Source organism: Coregonus lavaretus, assembly GCF_964263955.1.
Source record: "Coregonus lavaretus genome assembly, chromosome: 10".
NCBI lineage: Eukaryota > Metazoa > Chordata > Actinopteri > Salmoniformes > Salmonidae > Coregonus > Coregonus lavaretus.
In genome coordinates, this window is record NC_139997.1 from 40,570,298 (window position 1) to 40,589,628 (window position 19,331).

The 19,331-nt window shown below is 44.3% G+C and overlaps 1 protein-coding gene and 1 pseudogene across 3 annotated transcripts in view; both read right to left on the reverse strand.

Moving 5' to 3' along the window:
* Window positions 1-106: 106 nt before the first annotated feature.
* On the reverse strand, window positions 107-14,869 carry LOC311136337 (annotated as a pseudogene). The gene is made up of 5 exons: window positions 14,855-14,869; window positions 11,643-12,135; window positions 1,684-2,732; window positions 1,122-1,438; window positions 107-860 (listed from the first exon to the last, which is right to left on the reverse strand). The product of its transcript is annotated as an uncharacterized misc_RNA (transcript).
* LOC311136007 (neuronal PAS domain-containing protein 2-like) overlaps window positions 14,105-19,331 on the reverse strand; it is a 65,560-nt gene continuing 60,333 nt past the window's right edge. For both annotated transcript variants that reach the window (XM_084170067.1, XM_084170066.1), the window contains exon 22: window positions 14,105-19,215. In XM_084170067.1, coding sequence (XP_084026193.1) covers window positions 19,015-19,215 — 201 coding nt within the window. In that variant the 3' untranslated portion in view covers window positions 14,105-19,014. The remainder of the gene's footprint in view (window positions 19,216-19,331) is intronic.

Genomic DNA, 19,331 nt, shown 5'->3' on the forward strand with positions numbered 1-19,331 from the left:
AAATAGTTTATTTGTTAAGTGTTACTATGATATAAATACTACTCACCTGGTTTGGGTAATCACAATAGTAATTCTCACAATATTTAAATACTGAAATTATCATCTTACCATCCAAATCAAATCCAATTTTATTGGTCACATACACGTGTTTAGCAGACGTTATTGCCGGTGTAGCGAAATGCTTGTGACACCTTACTGGAAAATGACTAAAGTAAAAGTGAAAGTCACCCATTAGAATACTACTTGAGTAAACGTCTTAAAGTACCTGATATTAAATAGAACCCTATACATAAAAAAGAAAATGTTGATGAGCTTATCAAAAGTACATGTACAGAACTGCACACAACCTCACTGTAGGAATATGAGGACATCACCACTGATAAAACTGTATTAGAAATCAGTGTGTCAAAGGACACCTATTACGTGTGAATTTTAAACATAAATTAACAAAATGCATAAGGCATCCGTGTCCTTGGGCTTGCTAGCGTTAAGCTGTCATTATTTGAAGTTGAAGAATTTACAGTTAATCTTCAGTAAAAGCTGGTTTTCAAAGTTTCTGGAATCCAGCCTTGCTCTCCTGGGGCTGAAAACAAGTCCTGCAATGCTGAACACCCTTTCACATGCAGCTGATGCAGGTAAGGGTGTGTTTAGCCTCAGAGACAGCTTACAGACTGCCGGGAAGGACTTGAGCAACTCCATATGATCAGCTGAACAGGCACGGTTTCCGTCCAGCTGTTTGGAGCTTTCTTGTGCTTAAGACGTCTTTATGGCAGAGAAGAAGTCCTCCTCATCTGATGAACTGGTGCCATCACCTAGCTGCAGCAAGGGTTCTTCCAGGTGGTCCTTGCTGTAGTCCATTCCTGAAATACAAGGAAGATGACAATAGAAATCATGCCGTTATGAGGCAAAAAAATAAAAAATAAAAAGTACATTAATCCATCCCCATCCCCCATCTATATAAACCAAGCAACAGGGCTAAGTAGGCTACCCATTGGACGAAACCACAAAGTCAGGATTGTAGTTTAAATGGGTGGTTCTCAAATCTATGAAGTGTCAAAATGTACACTATACACAGTTGTTTATGAATAATAAAATACTGTTAATTAACCACATTGTTTTACCCATTCTGATGGTGGCGTCATCCTTAGTCCACGTTGTTTTGAATTTGGGGAGAAGGATTGCAGCTGCGATCAGCTCAGAGTCGTGAAATATGTGGCTGAAGCGCTTCTTCAGTCCCAGTTGTAGCGCATCCACCAGAGGCTTACAGTACTTCAGGGACAACTTGATTCGGTCAAGTTTTGTGATCAGCAGGTTGATAGTTGGAAGTAGCCACCCCATCTGGACATTGGTTTCAGCCTGCAGGATGTTGATGGCCTTTGCGACTGGGCTCATGGTGGCAGCATACTCTGTGAGGAAGGCGAGTTCAGCTGGATTGAACCTATGAAAAAAATAACACTGTTTCCTAACCCTATACAAATGTGACCACTAACAATTTCACCTGATTTAACTACAGTAATCAATGGCTGGATGAGTAGTTGACTAAATGGATCAATGATAGTGTATGGCTACAACATGTGAAACTGTTATTAGTCCCCAAACAAAGGGTCAGGAAACACTAAAAACAGATTTAGACAACATTCAAGACCTTAAATTATGACAAAATAATACATAATCCTTACTTACATTGGAACCTCGAAGTCTGTGCAGAGAACTCTGACGGCCGCCTCTCCTTTGTCAATCCCCAGGAGTCTTTCTACAGCCATGAACCAGGAGTTCCACCTTGTAGCATTCGGGCGCAGCAGCTGGAGGTCGCAAGCATCTTCAACCGTTTCGGCTGCAAGTGTGGATCTTCCGCATTTGTTCCAAAGTGCTTGGCACTTGCCAAATGTTGAACGGGACACTTTTTTGTAAGCCTCACTGGATGTTGCTTTCAGGGCATCGACTGTAGATACTAAGTTGAGTAGGTGGCAAGCACAGCGCTGGTGCTTCGGCAGCTGGTACTCAAAACCATCATCTTCATTCAGGATCGTTGCCATATCAACAAACTCCACTTCTTCACTCTCCTCTTGTTCTTCTTCACCATCTTCCTGTCCTGGCTGAGCTGCTTCACAACCCACTGCTTCCACTGCCTCGTTGTTTTCATCTTCTCCAAACACTTGAAAAGCTTTCAAGAAGTTAGAGCCGTTGTCTGTTGTTGTTCTCACAATCTTACCCTGGATTTCAAACTCAGAATGGATGTCATTTAGGGAGCCTGCCAACACATCAAAGGTGTGCGATCCTCTCAACCGTTTACAGGCCAGGGCTGCAGAGCATCTGTTGAGACTGTCAGGGTCTATCCAGTGGGCTGTAACACCAATGAAGCTCCGTCTTCTTGCAGACCAGCAGTCGGTGGTGGTGGCGATGTGGTCAACTCCTCTCATGGCCTCAGTCACCTTCTTCTTCGTTTCCATGGAGGCTTCATCAATCCTGGAGCACAGTGTGGGCCTTGATAAGATCTTTGAGTTAGGCTGCAGATCCTGGACAAACTCTCTGAATGGTTCTTGTTCTACAACAGCGAATGGTTGGAGCCCTTGGACCACATACTTCACCACAGCTTTGTCGATGGATTTTTGAGACACTGTCTTCAGTAATGTGCTCTGCTTGATGGTGGAGGGAGTCTTAGGTGCATGTTCTCTCTTCAGTGTGTTTGCCGTCAGTTCTCCATACTTCTTAAGATGGTGTACATGCTTTCTCTGAAATAAGAAGAAAAGGAAAAGAGAAAGACAGTTACTTAGCTACATAACAACCATCACCAAATACTTAAGGTATAGGATCCTTATTTTAAAGCTGTGAACAACATTAGCTAACAACGCTTCTGAATCTGGGCACATTTTAGCCAGCTAAAGTAGGTAACTACTAGCTAGTGAACTATTTAGGTATATAGGATTAGCTAGCATCAACTAACACTGCTTGTTGCATTAGCAAATGGGGGCTAGCTAGGTTAACTAATGTTAGCTAGCATGCGCTAACGTTATTCTAGCTAGCAAGCTAACAGTAGGCTTACCTCAATGTGGTTTTTTTAGGTTAGAAGGAGAGTTCTTGAACGCTAGTATTTCCTGAACTTTTGGTAATCATAACAGACATTTCATCGGGTAGAAAACATTTATTTTAGATACAGCCAAGGGTGTTCGTCCTCATCAGGAGGTGGTGGTAGAGCGATGTCGGACATGATTGTGCGATTTCGGACATGCTTGGGCAAAGTGCTACTGAGTGGATGACTGTTTTGCAAGTGACAGGCTCCTGGAGGTTGGGGTTTGCACTTTAGGACCTTTGGATTTGCCCAAACTGATGAGGATTGGATCAACTCTGCATGTCGTCGCCTGCTGCATTGCAAAACAAGTTAACCCATGAGTGTGCCTACTCGCCGATGTTGCTTACATCTTTTTTCCAACATGATTCGTTTTTTTCTTCCAGCTTCAGATTGATTTGCAAACGAATTGCAAAAATCTCTGAAGCTGGAGACTCTTATCTCCCTCACTAACTTTAAGCAGCAGTTGTCAGAGCACCTTACCGATCACTGCACCTGTACACAGCCCATCTGAAATTAGCCCACCCAACTACCTCATCCCCATATTGTTATTTATTTTGCTCATTTGCACCCCAGTATCTCTATTTGCACATCATCTCTTGCACATCTATCATTCCAGTGTTAATACTAATTGTAATTATTTTGCACTATGGCCTATTTATTGCCTTACCTCCATAACTTGCTACATTTGAACACACTGTATATATATTTTCTGTTGTATTTTTGACTTTATGTTTTGTTTCACCCCATATGTAACTCTGTGTTGTTGTTTTTATCACACTGCTTTGCTTTATCTTGGCCAGGTCACAGTTGTAAATGAGAACTTGTTCTCAACTGGCTTACCTGGTTAAATAAAGGTGAAACATTTTTTTTTGCCATCATGAGGAAGGAAAATGATGTGGATATATTGAAGCAACATCTCAAGACATCAGTCAGGAAGTTAAAGCTTGGTCGCAAATGGGTCTTCCAAATGGACAATGACCCCAAGCATACTTCCAAAGTTGTGGCAAAATGGCTTAAGGACAACAATGTCAAGGTATTGGAGTGGCCATCACAAAGCCCTGACCTCAATCCTATAGAACATTTGTGGGCGGAACTGAAAAAGCGTGTGCGAGCAAGGAGGCCTACAAACCTGACTCAGTTACACCAGCTCTGTCAGGAGGAATGTGTCACGGTTTCGGCCGAGGCTGCCTCTCTTCCTTGCTCGGGCAGGCTTCGGCATTCGTCGTCTCCGGAATACTAGCTGCCACCGTTGTATGTTTCTATGTTCGTTTGGTTTTGTCTGGATTATGTACACCTGTTGTCGTTTAGCGTCATTAGTGTCCTATAAGTTCTCGTTGTGTTTGTCAGGTGTTGTGTGTGATTGTTTTCGCTGTCGTGTTGGTGCGCTACTATTTTCAGTGCGCTATTGTAGCTTGCCTCCTTTGTGTAGGAGAGTATTTTTCGCACATGTTTAGTGCGCCCTTTTGTTTACGCCTGTGTGCGCATTTTCTCGCCTCCGGGCTGTTGGATCGTGTTTTGAGTGTGCATTACTAAAGTCTTTTGGACTTATCTTCTGCGTCCTGCGCCTGATTCCCACACCACACCCACCTACAGCACCCGCTGACAGAATCACACACCATTCAGAATGGAATCAGCAGGAGCCGCAGCAGCACAGGAGACTTTGGAGGATCGGGTCCGGGAGCAGAATGACCAGATCCTTCGGATCGGGACCGCCCTGCAGGATGTTATTAACACACTTCAACGCTGGGAGACCCGAGGGACACCCCCAACTCCACCTCCCCTGCCATCACCATCAGCCAGTCAGCCCATTCCCGCTCCGGAACCCAGGGGAATTCGACTCTCGCTCCCGAGGGCCTACGATGGGACCGCTGCCGGGTGTCAGGGCTTCCTTCTCCAGGTGGAGCTATACCTGGCCACCGTGCACCCGGCGCCCTCGGGACACGAGAGCGTGTCCGCCCTCATCTCCTGCCTTACCGGCAAGGCGTTGGAATGGGCCAACGCCGAGTGGAGGAGGATAGACGCTACCACCATCACATACGCTGAGTTCTCCCGCCGCTTCAGGGCGGTGTTTGACCATCCACCGGAGGGGAAAGCGGCGGGGGAGCGTCTGTTCTGCCTCCGGCAGGGGAGGAGGAGCGTCCAGGAGTTCGCGTTAGAATTCCGTACTCTAGCGGCGGATGCAGGGTGGAATGAGCGGGCCCTCATCGATCACTACCGCTGTAGTCTACGAGAGGACGTCCGTCGGGAGCTGGCCTGTAGGGACACCAGTCTCTCTTTCGACCAGTTAGTCGACATGTCCATCAGGCTGGACACCCTGCTGGCTACCCGCGGACGTTCCGAGGGGGGTCCGTCCATTTCACCCTCCAGCGCCTCCGAGCCGAGCCCTATGGAGCTTGGGGGCGCTGGCGCTAGAGAGAGGAGGGGTCGGAGTACGAGGGGGCCCGTCTCCTGCACCAACTGTGGCCGTGGAGGACACACCGCGGCTAGGTGCTGGGGATGGCCTCCTAGGGGAGAAGACGACAGGCCCCGCACTGGGGAGTCCTTCCAGGTGAGTAGGCGCCCCACTCACCCAGAGCTCTCTGTTGCGCACTTCTGTATACCATTGCGTTTTCCACAGGTAGCACCTCATTCCCAGCATAAGGCGCTGGTAGATTCAGGCGCGGCTGGGAATTTTGTTGATAGGAAATTTTGTTTAGAATTAGGGATTCCCCTTCTTCCTGTTGACGTCCCATTCCCCGTTCATGCCCTAGATAGCCGTCCGTTGGGATCGGGCTTGATCAGGGAGGTCACGGCGCCACTTAGGATGTGTGCGCAGGGGGGTCATCAGGAGATGATCCAGCTATTTCTGATCGACTCACCTGCGTATCCGGTGGTGCTGGGCATGCCCTGGTTGAGTATCCATAACCCGTCTATTTTGTGGCAGGAGAGGGCTCTGATGGAGTGGTCTGCCCAGTGTGTGGGTCGATGTTTAGGCGTTTCCGTAGGGGCTACCTCGGTGGAGAGTCCAAACCAGGTGCCCGCATTGCACGTTCCCCCTGAGTATGAGGATTTGGCTATTGTGTTCAGTAAGTCGAGGGCGACGCAGTTGCCTCCCCATAGGCAGGGAGATTGTGCGATAGACCTCCAGGCAGGAGCTGCGCTCCCACGGAGCCATGTGTATCCTCTGTCTCAGGAGGAGAAGAGAGCTATGGAGACTTACATAGACGAATCTCTGAGACAAGGATACATACGGCCATCCACTTCCCCTGCGTCCTCGAGTTTCTTTTTTGTGAAGAAAAAGGATGGAGGGTTACGCCCGTGCATTGATTACCGTAGTCTCAATCAGATCACGGTGAAGTACAGTTATCCACTTCCTCTGATTGCGACCATGACGGAGTCATTGCACGGGGCGCGTTTTTTCACTAAATTAGATCTCAGGAGCGCGTACAACTTGGTGCGCATTAGGGAGGGCGATGAATGGAAGACAGCCTTTAGTACCACCTCGGGTCATTACAAGTATCTTGTCATGCCATACGGGTTGATGAACGCTCTTTCAGTTTTCCAATCATTCGTGGATGAGATATTCAGGGACATGCAGGGGCAGGGGGTGGTCGTGTACATAGATGACATTCTCGTGTACTCGTCCACCCGAGTCGAGCATGTGGCTCTGGTGCACCGAGTGTTGGGGAGGCTGTTGGAGCACGACCTGTATGTCAAGGCAGAGAAGTGTCTGTTTTTCCAGGAGTCGATCTCCTTTTTGGGTTATCAGTTGTCTGCGTCAGGGGTGAAGATGGAGGTTGACCGGGTGTCAGCCGTGCGTAATTGGCAAACGCCAACCACTGTGAAGGAGGTGCAGCAGTTTTTGGGATTTGCGAATTACTACCGGAGGTTTATCCGGGGTTTTGGACAGGTGGCAGCTCCCATAACGTCTCTTTTGAAGGGGGGTCCGGTGCGTTTGCAGTGGTCAGCCGAGGCGGACAGGGCTTTTGGAAGGCTGAAGGACCTGTTTACCTCGGCTCCGGTGCTGGCGCATCCGGATCCCTCTTTACCATTTCAGGTAGAGGTGGACGCGTCAGAGGCCGGTATAGGAGCCGTGCTTTCGCAACGGTCCGGCACGCCACCTAAACTCCGCCCCTGTGCTTTTTATTCCAAAAAGCTCAGTCCGGCGGAGCGAAATTATGACGTAGGGGACAGGGAGCTGTTAGCCGTGGTACAGGCCCTAAAGGTGTGGAGGCACTGGCTTGAGGGGGCTCAACACCCTTTCCTCATTTTGACTGACCACCGTAACCTGGAGTACATCCGGGCAGCTAGGAGACTGAACCCTCGCCAGGCGCGGTGGAATATGTTTTTGACCCGGTTCGTATTTAAGATCACGTACATCCCTGGGTCACAGAACGGTAAGGCAGACGCACTGTCTCGGCGGTATGACACGGAGGAGAGGTCCGTGGAGCCCACTCCCATACTGCCGGAGTCTTGTCTGGTGGCACCGGTAGGGAGGTCGATGCTGAACTCGAGCGGGCGTTGCGCACCGACCCTAGTCCTCCTCAATGCCCGGAGGGTCGGACGTACGTTCCGCTCGAGGTTCGGGATCGATTGATCTATTGGGCTCACACGTCACCCTCCTCTGGACATCCTGGTATGGGCCGGACAGTGCACTGCCTTAGTGCTAAGTACTGGTGGCCCACGTTGGCGAGGGATGTGAGGGTTTATGTCTCCTCCTGCTCGGTGTGCGCCCAGTGTAAGGCGCCTAGACATCTGCCTAGGGGTAAGTTACTACCCCTGCCCGTTCCACAACGACCATGGTCTCACCTCTCGGTGGACTTCATCACTGACCTTCCTCCCTCACAGGGGAATACTACTATACTGGTCGTTGTGGACCGGTTCTCTAAGGCCTGTCGTTTGCTCCCTATGCCGGGCCTTCCTACTGCCCTACAGACCGCCGTACAGACCCATGTTTTCCGGCACTACGGGGTACCCGAGGATATTGTGTCTGATCGAGGTCCCCAATTCACCTCCAGAGTCTGGAGAGCCTTTATGGAGCGGTTGGGGGTCTCGGTGAGCCTCACCTCGGGTTACCATCCGGAGAGTAATGGGCAGGTGGAACGTGTGAACCAGGATGTGGGTAGGTTTCTTAGATCATACTGCCAGGACCGGCCGGAGGAGTGGGCACGGTACGTTCCCTGGGCAGAAATGGCCCAGAATTCCCTACGCCATTCCTCCACTAACCTAACCCCTTTCCAATGTGTGTTAGGTTACCAGCCGATTCTGGCACCTTGGCAGCAGAGCCAGATCGAGGCTCCTGCGGTGGATGAGTGGGTGCGGCGCTCGGAGGAGACGTGGAACGCTGCACACGTCCACCTGCAGCGGGCCCTCCGTCGTCAAAAGGCGAGCGCCGATCTCCACCGCAGTGAGGGACCGGTGTACGCACCTGGTGATCGAGTCTGGCTCTCTACCAGAAACCTGCCCCTCCGCCTGCCCTGTCGGAAACTGGGTCGGCGGTTTGTGGGGCCGTTTAAAGTCCTGAGAAGATTGAACGAGGTGTGTTACAGATTACAACTACCTATTGAGTATAAAAGTATTAACCCCTCGTTCCATGTGTCTCTTCTCAGGCCGGTGGTAGACTCCTCCGCCCCCATTGGACATCGAGGGGGCACCGGCGTACTCCGTGCGGTCCATCTTGGATTCGAGACATCGGATGGGGGGTCTCCAATATCTGGTGGAGTGGGAGGGGTACGGCCCGGAGGAACGGTGCTGGGTGCCGAGGAGAGACATTTTGGACCCGTCTCTCCTGACAGAATTCCACCGTAGTCACCCGACGCACCCTGCTCCGCGTCCTCCTGGTCGTCCCCGAGGCCGGAGTCGGCGCACGTCTGGAGCCGCGCGTCAAGGGGGGGGTACTGTCACGGTTTCGGCCGAGGCTGCCTCTCTTCCTTGCTCGGGCAGGCTTCGGCGTTCGTCGTCTCCGGAATACTAGCTGCCACTGTTGTATGTTTCTATGTTCGTTTGGTTTTGTCTGGATTATGTACACCTGTTGTCGTTTAGCGTCATTAGTGTCCTATAAGTTCTCGTTGTGTTTGTCAGGTGTTGTGTGTGATTGTTTTCGCTGTCGTGTTGGTGCGCTACTATTTTCAGTGCGCTATTGTAGCTTGCCTCCTTTGTGTAGGAGAGTATTTTTCGCACATGTTTAGTGCGCCCTTTTGTTTACGCCTGTGTGAGCATTTTCTCGCCTCCGGGCTGTTGGATCGTGTTTTGAGTGTGCATTACTAAAGTCTTTTGGACTTATCTTCTGCGTCCTGCGCCTGATTCCCACACCACACCCACCTACAGCACCCGCTGACAGAATGGGCCAAAATTCACCCAACTTGTTGTGGTTAGCTTGTGGAAGGCTACCCGGAACATTTGACCCAAGTTAAACAATTGAAAGGCAATGCTACCAAATACTAATTGTGTGTATATAAACTTCTGACCCACTGGGAATGTGATGAAAGAAATAAAAGCTGAAATAAATCATTATCTCTGCTATTATTCTGATATTTCACATTCTTAAAATAAAGTGGTGATCCTAACTGACCTAAGACAGGGAATTTTTACTAGGATTAAATGTCAGGAATTGTGAAAAACTGAGTTTAAATGTATTTGGCTAAGGTGTATGTAAACTTCCGACTTCAACTGTAGGTTCAAGGGAGAGATGGGTAGGAGCATCTAGACCGGGGATTACGAGGCAGGTGTGCAACGGTATGGTATACAAAGAACAGAGAAAGCTGGTGACGTTCATAGCAGGAGCTTTCAATAGCACTGATAAAGTAGAGTCTAAAACAGAGAGGATTAAGCTAATAGTGAAAGCTGCTGGGAGACATCTGAGTATGACAGGGTTGACATGGGAAGAGGTTCGAGATGACCTCAATCAGCCGAGGGTGGAGTCATGTATTACTGGATCTTAGTTATGGTGGTAGTACTACAGTGGAATGCTCGAAGCCTGTTAGCTAATGGGCAGGTTCCTTGGAGTATACTTTGATACTAGACTGACCTGGGCAGAACACATTGAGAGAGTGGTGGGAAAGTGTAAGTAGGTGCTAAATGTGATGCACTGTCTGACGGGGAAGGAGTGGGGGGCTGGGTGTTCCTCACTGAGGACCATGTATGTTGCATTGATCCGATCTGTAATAAACTATGGCAGTATAGCATATGGTTCGGCAGCCCGGACCTCATTGGAAAGGCTAGATGTCATACAGGGGTGTAAGGACTCAGAATATGTAGTGGGGCGTTTCGGACGTCCCCAGTGGCTGCATTACAGGTGGAGGTAGGGGATATGCCATTGCGGATTAGGAGACAGCAGCTGACAATGAATTATTGGGTCAACCTACAAGGACATGGGGTGTCTCATCCTGTGAAAGGGATTTTACAGGCACGCTGGGAACATGAGCGAAGACAGAACACGAGCTTTGGGTGGGTGGGTAATACCCAGGCGAAGGAGATGGGACTGTATGGAAGGGAGATTAGTCCAATGGTAGCTATTCCTGTAAATCCAACATGGCTACTCCCGCCTCCAGTAGTTGATCTAGAAGTGTTTGGAGAGTCTACAGAAAGATAGGGAGAGTGTTGATCCATCAGATTTTTTAAAGAGACGTCTGGATACTGTGTTTCAGGATTTTGTGGACATTTACACAGATGCTTCAAAAGATCCAAGGACAGGATGTACTGGGTCAGCATTTTTTAAAAATGTATTTTATTTCACCTTTATTTAACCAGGTAAGCCAGTTGAGAACAAGTTCTCATTTACAGCAGGGAGATAAATACAACAAACACAGAGTGACATATGGAATAAACAAAACGTACAGTCAATAACACAATAGAAAATCTATATACAGTCAGCATTTGTAGTGCAGCAATGTGGGGTGGAAGTCAGGAAACATATTACAGATCATCTGGCTGTATATACGGCAGAGAGGATAGCCATACTGTTGGCCTTGCAGTGGGTGGAGGAAGTCAAACCAGATCGAGTAGTTATTTGCTCTGAAATACTTATCGAAATACCCATCTTGAAGAATCCATTTGATCTATCCAAACTGGTGGAGTGATGGGTAAAGTGAAGGATGTGAGCATCACGAGAGCGGGTTTGTTTAGATTTTTTGTACTTCTGCGGATCAGAAGGAACGTGTGTTGCGGCTCTCCCGATTTGAAAAGTTTGACGTGTCGTGTGTGTCTCTTCGGAACAGGGCACCCCTTAAGGGGGTAATATCTGGCGTCTTGTGGGAAGTCGATGTTAAAGAGATTAAAAATATTCCTGGAGTGATTGATGCACGTCGGATGGATCTAGTGGTGAATGATGAAAAAGTGAAGAGTTTATCTGTTCTTTTGTTTTTTGATATGGAGTCTCCCTACTCAAGTGCAGTTGGGGTATATAAACTACAAAGTCAGAGCATTTATTCCAAGACCAATGCAGTGTGATCACTGTAAAGTTTTTGGTCATGTGTCAAGGGTTTGCAGAAGGGAGAAACCGAGATATCCAAGTTGTGGAAAATTAACATTTAATGTGTTATAAAAGTGATACAAAAGTGAAATGTTGCAATTGTGGTGTGAACCATGAAGCCACGTCATCTGGAACCCATACTCTGCCTTCAGGACCATCATTATTCCAAAGAGACAGGTAATGTTTGCGGTGCAACACGTTGCAATGACACAATGTTTCCAAAGCCATCCTTGGAAACCATGGGGAGGGAATTCAAGTCCTTAATATTGCGCAAAACATTAGACTCCTTTGAACCATGTTCAGTCTTCTCAATGCAAACACAACCCTGACCAAATCATTTCTCATTGTAAACAAATGAGCACTGGGTAATGTTATTATAAATTATACTGCTAAGAAGGTTTTTGTGGACCAGATGATTTAAACTACGACAAGAATGCACTTGGCCTGCCAGACTCACTCCATCAGTTACTGTCATGACATAGCTGTAAGGTTGTTGTTGTTCAGGATGTTGTTTTGTCAAATATCTCTGATGTCAAATAACTGCATCCGTTTTGTCAATTTGAAGTGTATGAGTTTTTGCAGTAAAGAACTGTTCCAAAGTAGAATGTAAGAAAGACTTCAAAGCCGATGTGTTTTAAACTTCTTCAGGCATGGTTAATTAATGTGCATAACAGACCATGCACTGGGGGAGATGGGGTTGTTTACAACTAGCTAGCTAACGTTAGCATAGCTGGCACAAAAAAAAAAGTAGCTATGTAAACAAAGTTTTTAAACAGCCGTTTGCTGACTAGTTGACCACGCAAACAAGGGTTACCGTTAACCATCAACCCAGTGCTAGCTGTATCTGTCTTGCCAAATTCTAGAATATATCTTGTTAGCTAGCTATATCTTGCACAAAAACGCTACTGTTGTAGTTAACTTTAGCTACGTAGCTAAATCAGCTGTTAGCCAGCCAGCTAGCTAGCATGCTAATGTTACTGATATGGTATCCGTGCTTCCGGTTTATGACTAGCTAGCTAACGTTGGCTACTTTTTTGACTTACGAAGGATACGAAAATCACGACAAGTTGGTTGGAAACATTGTAGCTACAGTATAACGTCTGATAGGCCGAATTGATCAGAGAACTCAGCTTTTGCTTCGGCTCCAGTGGATTTGAATATAGGAAGCCATCATTCCATAGTCCCCTGTAGCTCAGTTGGTAGAGCATGGCGCTTGCAACGCCGGGGTTGTGGGTTCGTTTCCCACGGGGGGCCAGTATGAAAATGTATGCACTCACTAACTGTAAGTCGCTCTGGATAAGAGCGTCTGCTAAATGACTAAAATGTAAATTCCACACATCAACGCTGCAGCACTACTGATGTAGCCTACTACATGACCAAAAGTATGTGACACCTCATTCCAAAATCATGGGCATTAATATGGAGTTGGAAACACAGAATCGTCTAGAATGTCATTGTATGCTGTATCGTTAAGATTTCCCTTCACTGGAACTAAGGGGCCTAGCCTGAACCATGAAAAACAGCCCCAGACCATTATTCCTCCTCCACCAAACTTTACAGTTGGCACTATGCATTAGGGCAGGTAGCGTTCTCCTGGCATCCGCCAAACCCAGATTTATCCATTGGACTGCCAGATGGTGAAGCGTGATTCATCACTCCAAAGAACGCGTTTCCACTGCTCCACAGAGTCCAATGGCGGCGAGCTTTACACCACTCCAGCCGATGCTTGACATTGTGCATGGTGATCTTAGGCTTGTGTGTGGCTGCTCGGCCATGGAAACCAATTTCATGAATGTCCCGACGAACAGTTATTGTGCGGATGTTGCTTCCAGAGGCAGTTTGGAACTCGGTAGAGTGTTGCAACCGAGGGCAGACAATTTTTACGCGCTTCAGCACTTGGCGGTCCCGTTCTGTGAGCTTGTGTGGCCTGCCACTTCGTGGCTGAGCCGTTGTTGCTCATAGACGTTTCCACTTCACAATAATAGCACTTACAGTTGACCAAGGCAGCTCTAGCAGGGCAGAAATTTGACGAACTGACTTGTTGGAAAGGTGGCATCCTATGACGGTGAAAGTCACTGAGCTCTTCTACTGCCAATGTTTGTCTATGGAGATTGCATGGCTGTGTGCTCGATTTTATACACCTGTCCGCAACGGGTGTGGCTGAAATAGCCAAATCCCATTAATTTGAATGTATGTGTCCACATACTTTTGTATATATAGTGTATTTTCACAGGACTGGACTTACATCAGAGAAAATACATTTCAGTTACACATGAATGAAAACACGCAGAATAAAGTGCACCAAATGCCTATGTTTTTAAAAATGTTTATTTTCAAAGATACCACATTATCAAGAATTCAATATCACTTTCACATAATTATTATCCAAGCTGTTTCAGAATGTAAACTTCTTATTAATTTATTTAAAAACAATATTAACAATATGTTAAAGCTTATTTTTGATGGTATATACAGACAGAAAAAAACAAGCCATACAATATCAGACTGTGAAACACCATTACACCAACCTGCTGAACTGAAGAAAATAATAACCTCACCTCCCCAAATAAGACACTTCAATAATCTGTTACAAAATACTTCTGTTTGTTTTACTTTAAAATCATGTAACATATATTCAATCTATTTGAAATCTTATAAAATAAACAACTATATAATCTAAACATGTTTTGTACATTCTATAATACAATATTTTCAATGAGTTTTCTGCAATGCAATGGCTGTTACATGTATGTACCAGGTTCTGTTTGTTTTACTTTTTCCTGGCAAATGCTTGACAGTATGCATTGATTGACCCTCCACCCCATATACTGCAAGGATGCACAGTCCACTCTAAAGGTCACAAATGCAAAAATCAAAGTCACATGTTGCCTTGAAAAAAGAATGACATTTGATGAAGAATCCATGAACATAAAAATATAGTCAAACGGTGAAACAAAAAGTGCATCTACTGCTGGGGGGAGACAGATTAAACAGAATCAAAGAGTGAGGCAGTACCATTTGATCTAGCGTAGCAATCACAATTAACAAACAAATATCAATAAACATGAACATTTATATAAACTGAAGCAATACACAAACACACAATGGCTCTCAGCATGACCTTAAAATGTAGGAAATCATCTGTGGACTGGGTTAATGGAAATGAATAACTGCCTCTGGTGTCATGGGGGCAACTAAAGCAAATTCTTTACATACAAGGGTTAGCTAGAGAGTACACTGGACACATGTGAGAACATGGTTTACTGTTATCCTATGAGCTTGATAATTAAACATACACTACATGTTCCTTCAACCAGCGTCAAAAGGTAGTTTACCTTATGATTGGGCATTGAGCACACTGAACCAACAACAGTTTTTTTCTGAATGATAAGGTTGAGTGGAGGTCTGAAAAATAGAATGGCCCCCTTTTCCCTCATGCCAGCGTCACTCTCAGACCAGTTGACCTGAGTCTTTTGTGTGCTCGACTTTGTTACAATGACTAATCCAGATACAAGATGTACCGCAGTAAAGATACTGGTTATATTTATGGTTGAAGGAATATATTTTTTACATGAGTACATACCTGCCTTTCTCTCCAAAATTAACATTGCACATAGTAAAGGGTAAAACAGCACATACTTTAAGCATTCTACAACTTTCTTTAAGCATCTCTTCAACCTAAATGAACAGCACCAGTCTTCATGAGAGTGACTGTGACAGATTAAGTGATAGCGACTCAATGTACACAGCAGAGATTGCTAGGATTGTCATAAACGTTGTACAATTAAAGATTCTTATCACTCCACAATGCATTTCAACATTCACTTCATGTCAAAGGGCACATTTAGTTTGATTAGAATTCCAATATATTGTTCCATTTTGTTATGGCTAGTGACTTAGCCATGTAGTGTAAAGGGATTGAGGCATACATAGACCTGTTTGTTTGACAGGATGTTTCACAGAATAACTTTCCCATTCAAATATTACAATATCTAATGGACGTGGGGTAACTCAAATCAGATACCTACTATTGTAGTTATTTGGGGAAAGCTAATGTAACTTAAATAAGAGGAAATATGTAGTATTATTTGAAGTGGTCAGTTTGATTGTCATTTACATTAGCAGGTAATTTGTCTCTGGTTAGTATTTTGTTATTACACAGTATTCCTGAAATCACCAGAGTGTATGGACACAATAACTCATAGATAGATAAATCCACTAATAGACTCTCTCTTACAAAAAAAAAGAAAAAAAGATTATCTGACCTAACAGATATAAACCATGTAACCAGAATATTATGAAAAGTACAAGTTGTTAATGTAATACTGAGAATAAATGTGTAATTATTAATAATTTGTGGTTATTTCCACAAATAACCTGAGAAAAAAATACGTTATGAAAGCATACATAATCAATGTATGACAATTACCATATATTAGTGACATCTTCTTAATCATTGCAGCATCTGTTACACTTGATACAAAACAATAAGTGAACTCTAAATAGTCCTTGGTTAGTAGTTTATGGTTGTGAGCCATTTAAGGCATTAAGACCCTACCCACTGGGCACAAACTGGTTGAATCAACATTGTTTCAACGTAATTTGTCAACGTATTGTAATGTGGAATCTACATGGAAATAACATTGGATTTGAAAAAAGTCAAACTGTTTTGAGGCTGAAACGTCAACCCCAGGATTATGTCACCATTGTAACCAATTCAACATATAAACCTTGTATAAAATGTTGAATATGTACCTTTGAAACAATGTCAGATCTTCAATGTTATATCCACTATAAAAAACAACAACAATGGGCTGGGCAGCAACTCCTGCTGGAGAGTTGCTCCATCTACAGTCCAGCTATTCATTTGGTCTCCCATTCAGGGTTTTAACCAAGCCCAGCTTTGATATTTGTCACTGACTACTACCAATGTGCTATCGTGAGAATGATTATTGAGAGACCTCTTAATAACTAAATATATTCACTGTTGCTATCGAAGTCATTCCAATGGGTAGGTTTAACAGAGCAAATTAAATGTAACCATACTTTACAAGTCATACAGTATATCATAAATGATACTATTTAGGCCTATATAGCATTTGCAAACTCATCAACAGCTATTGTTTCAATTCAACCCAGGGTTAAACAAAAAATGGACAATACATATAGGCCTAGGGTTTCAAACTTTGGTTGATTTTAAATTGTAATCTTCATGTTAATCATTAATATGTTGGATTCACGTCTCCATCTCAACCAAAAATCTAAGTTAAAGAATAGGACTAAATCAAATCAAAAACTTTAAATGCACTTTAAATAAAGTTTGATTTGATTTAGTCTATTCTTTAACTTTGCCTCTTGGTTGAGATGGAGATGTGAATCCAACATATTAATTTGTAGACATACTGAAAATAAAGCCAGACTAAGTCAGTGGCACCAAAGATACAGTACATCTCCTACACAACCAAACACAATTCAATATAACTTTTGCAATAGAGTAAATAGCCTATTAACTTGTCGACAATTTAACCAAAAATAAAAAATGTAATAGGATTAAGCCAGTGGCTCAGATTAAACTATCCAAGCATTAGATATCCTTTACATGTTGATATTTGGTTGTTGTCAACCAAACACAATTCAATATTACTTTTGTAATACAGTAAATAGCCTTCATTTTTGGCTATTTTACAAACTAATGTAACCGTATTTATTCAACCTAAATGAGTAACGCATCCATGGCCACATTTTGAGATTAGCCTACTGTAACTATACATTTCTTCTTATGTAATCTTAGAAAGCGTGCATGTTCAAGACAGCATGCAAAGGTCGCAGGTCTGTAGAGATTGCTATAATAATCTGTGCAGAATCTTGAACAGAATTGATCACTTGCACTATGTACTTTTAAATGTAACCTCAACTGCAATCCAGGTCATTGGGGTTGTGCTATTAGATGCAGCACAGTTATAACACATTAAGTTGTTGTATAAATACAAATGATCTGACATTCTATTCCCATTTTAACTTTGTTGTGCTTTTTAAATGGTTGAAAGCGTAGTGATAACACATTTAGATGACAACTAAACCAAAAATCAGACATTGTTTTTCCCATTGGAATTTGTCTGTGCTTTTAGATGGTTGAAAGCATAGTGATAACACATTGGGAATTCAACAAACTTCTGGCTGTCTTTTTGAGTGGGTGAATAAATGTTGAAATCTCATTGATCAACGTCTCAACCAAATATTACTCACATTTCCACATTAAAATGACATGGTGTGCCCAGTGGGTATTGTTTTATCTTTAAATGCCCGAATAAAAATGGTAGAACAGCAAGACATAACAATAATGGCTGCCTGCTTACTCTTGTTTTGAAATATATGGTGAATGAACAAACATGCTATGGTAGTCTACTAATAAGGTTTGCTCCGTCCATTAAAGTGTGGATAAAAAATATGAAGCCTGATTTTTATGAATTATTGAATGAAAATGGCATTAGTAATTGGTACTGTTCTTAGAAAATAAAATGTCTAAATATCTGATTCTATAGTGAACATAATAGGGTTATACTTGTATGAGGATATTGTTCCAGTTGCTTTGTCAGTCATTAAACAATATATTTTTTCAAACATGGACTAATAGTGTTGAACATACTATAGTGTTTAATAACGATATCAACTACAGTATACTGTATCTAGGATGACTGATTTGAATGTTTGATGAAATAATGACTGATGTCCAACATCAAAATTAACCCTTTACATTTCCTTCTGGGGAAAATATTATTGTTTTATAAGTTTGTAAAACTGCTGTTTCATAACAAAAAAGTATGCAACAACTGCACAAAAAAAACATAACTCACAGACACGTAAGTGTTTTTCATGTGAAATGAAGATGCAACTTTGAAGGAGTAAATGCTCACTGCTTGTGTTTACTCTCTGGAAACATCAGGACAGATGCTATGAACAAGACTCACCTAACAACAACCTCTCTTTTTGTTGAAAACACATCTGCATAAAAACACATAGCAGCACTGTTTTCCTGTTGATTACTTTCATCGTTTTCTCCATCCAGCAGTGTCATGATGAAATATGACGTGTAAGCATGGTCCCAGTAGCTCTGTGGAGTGGGACAGAGATGCTGGTGGTGCAGTGAAGCGCAGACCTTCAGCACACAGACTCTTTTACCATTTCCGGGAGAGCTGTCACATTGGGGGCCGCCCCTGGTCCAAGCAGCCTCTGCCTGTGGTTCACCCCAGCATGGGGTACAAAAACCGCTTTGTCTGAAAATGGTGGTCCTTGTCAGAAGTAAGGTCACCACAGGCATATTTTCACGTTTTGTTTGCTGTGGAAACATAGCCTCTTCTGCTTCTTAAACAGCGAAGAACACTGTACAGCATGGTGACAAATAGCCTCTGTCTCTTCTATGCATCCCATAGAATTCTGCCACTGAACCTGTGACAATACGTTTCAGGGGATATCTCACAACTCTGAGTCTTCGGTGCTACCGAGTGAGCACATTTCGGAATTCTGAAAGACTGCCAGTCTGGTTTTGGGAATGGTGGTGTTGTTGCTGCTGTTGTTGTGGTTGCTGTTGCTGCTGTTGTTGTTGTTGAATATAACCCACAGTCCCTTGCTGTGGGACATTAGTGGTGTGGAAGAACGCCTGAGTGGGTCCACTGTGTAAGAGTCCTTGGGGCTGCATCTATCACCAGAAAGGGATCAGGGCGTAAGTGAGGTGATACTAGTTATTCTACAGAGTGAGACAAACCCCCCCCAGCCCAAGGCCTGCTATCACACTACTGCAAGTAGTAGGACTAC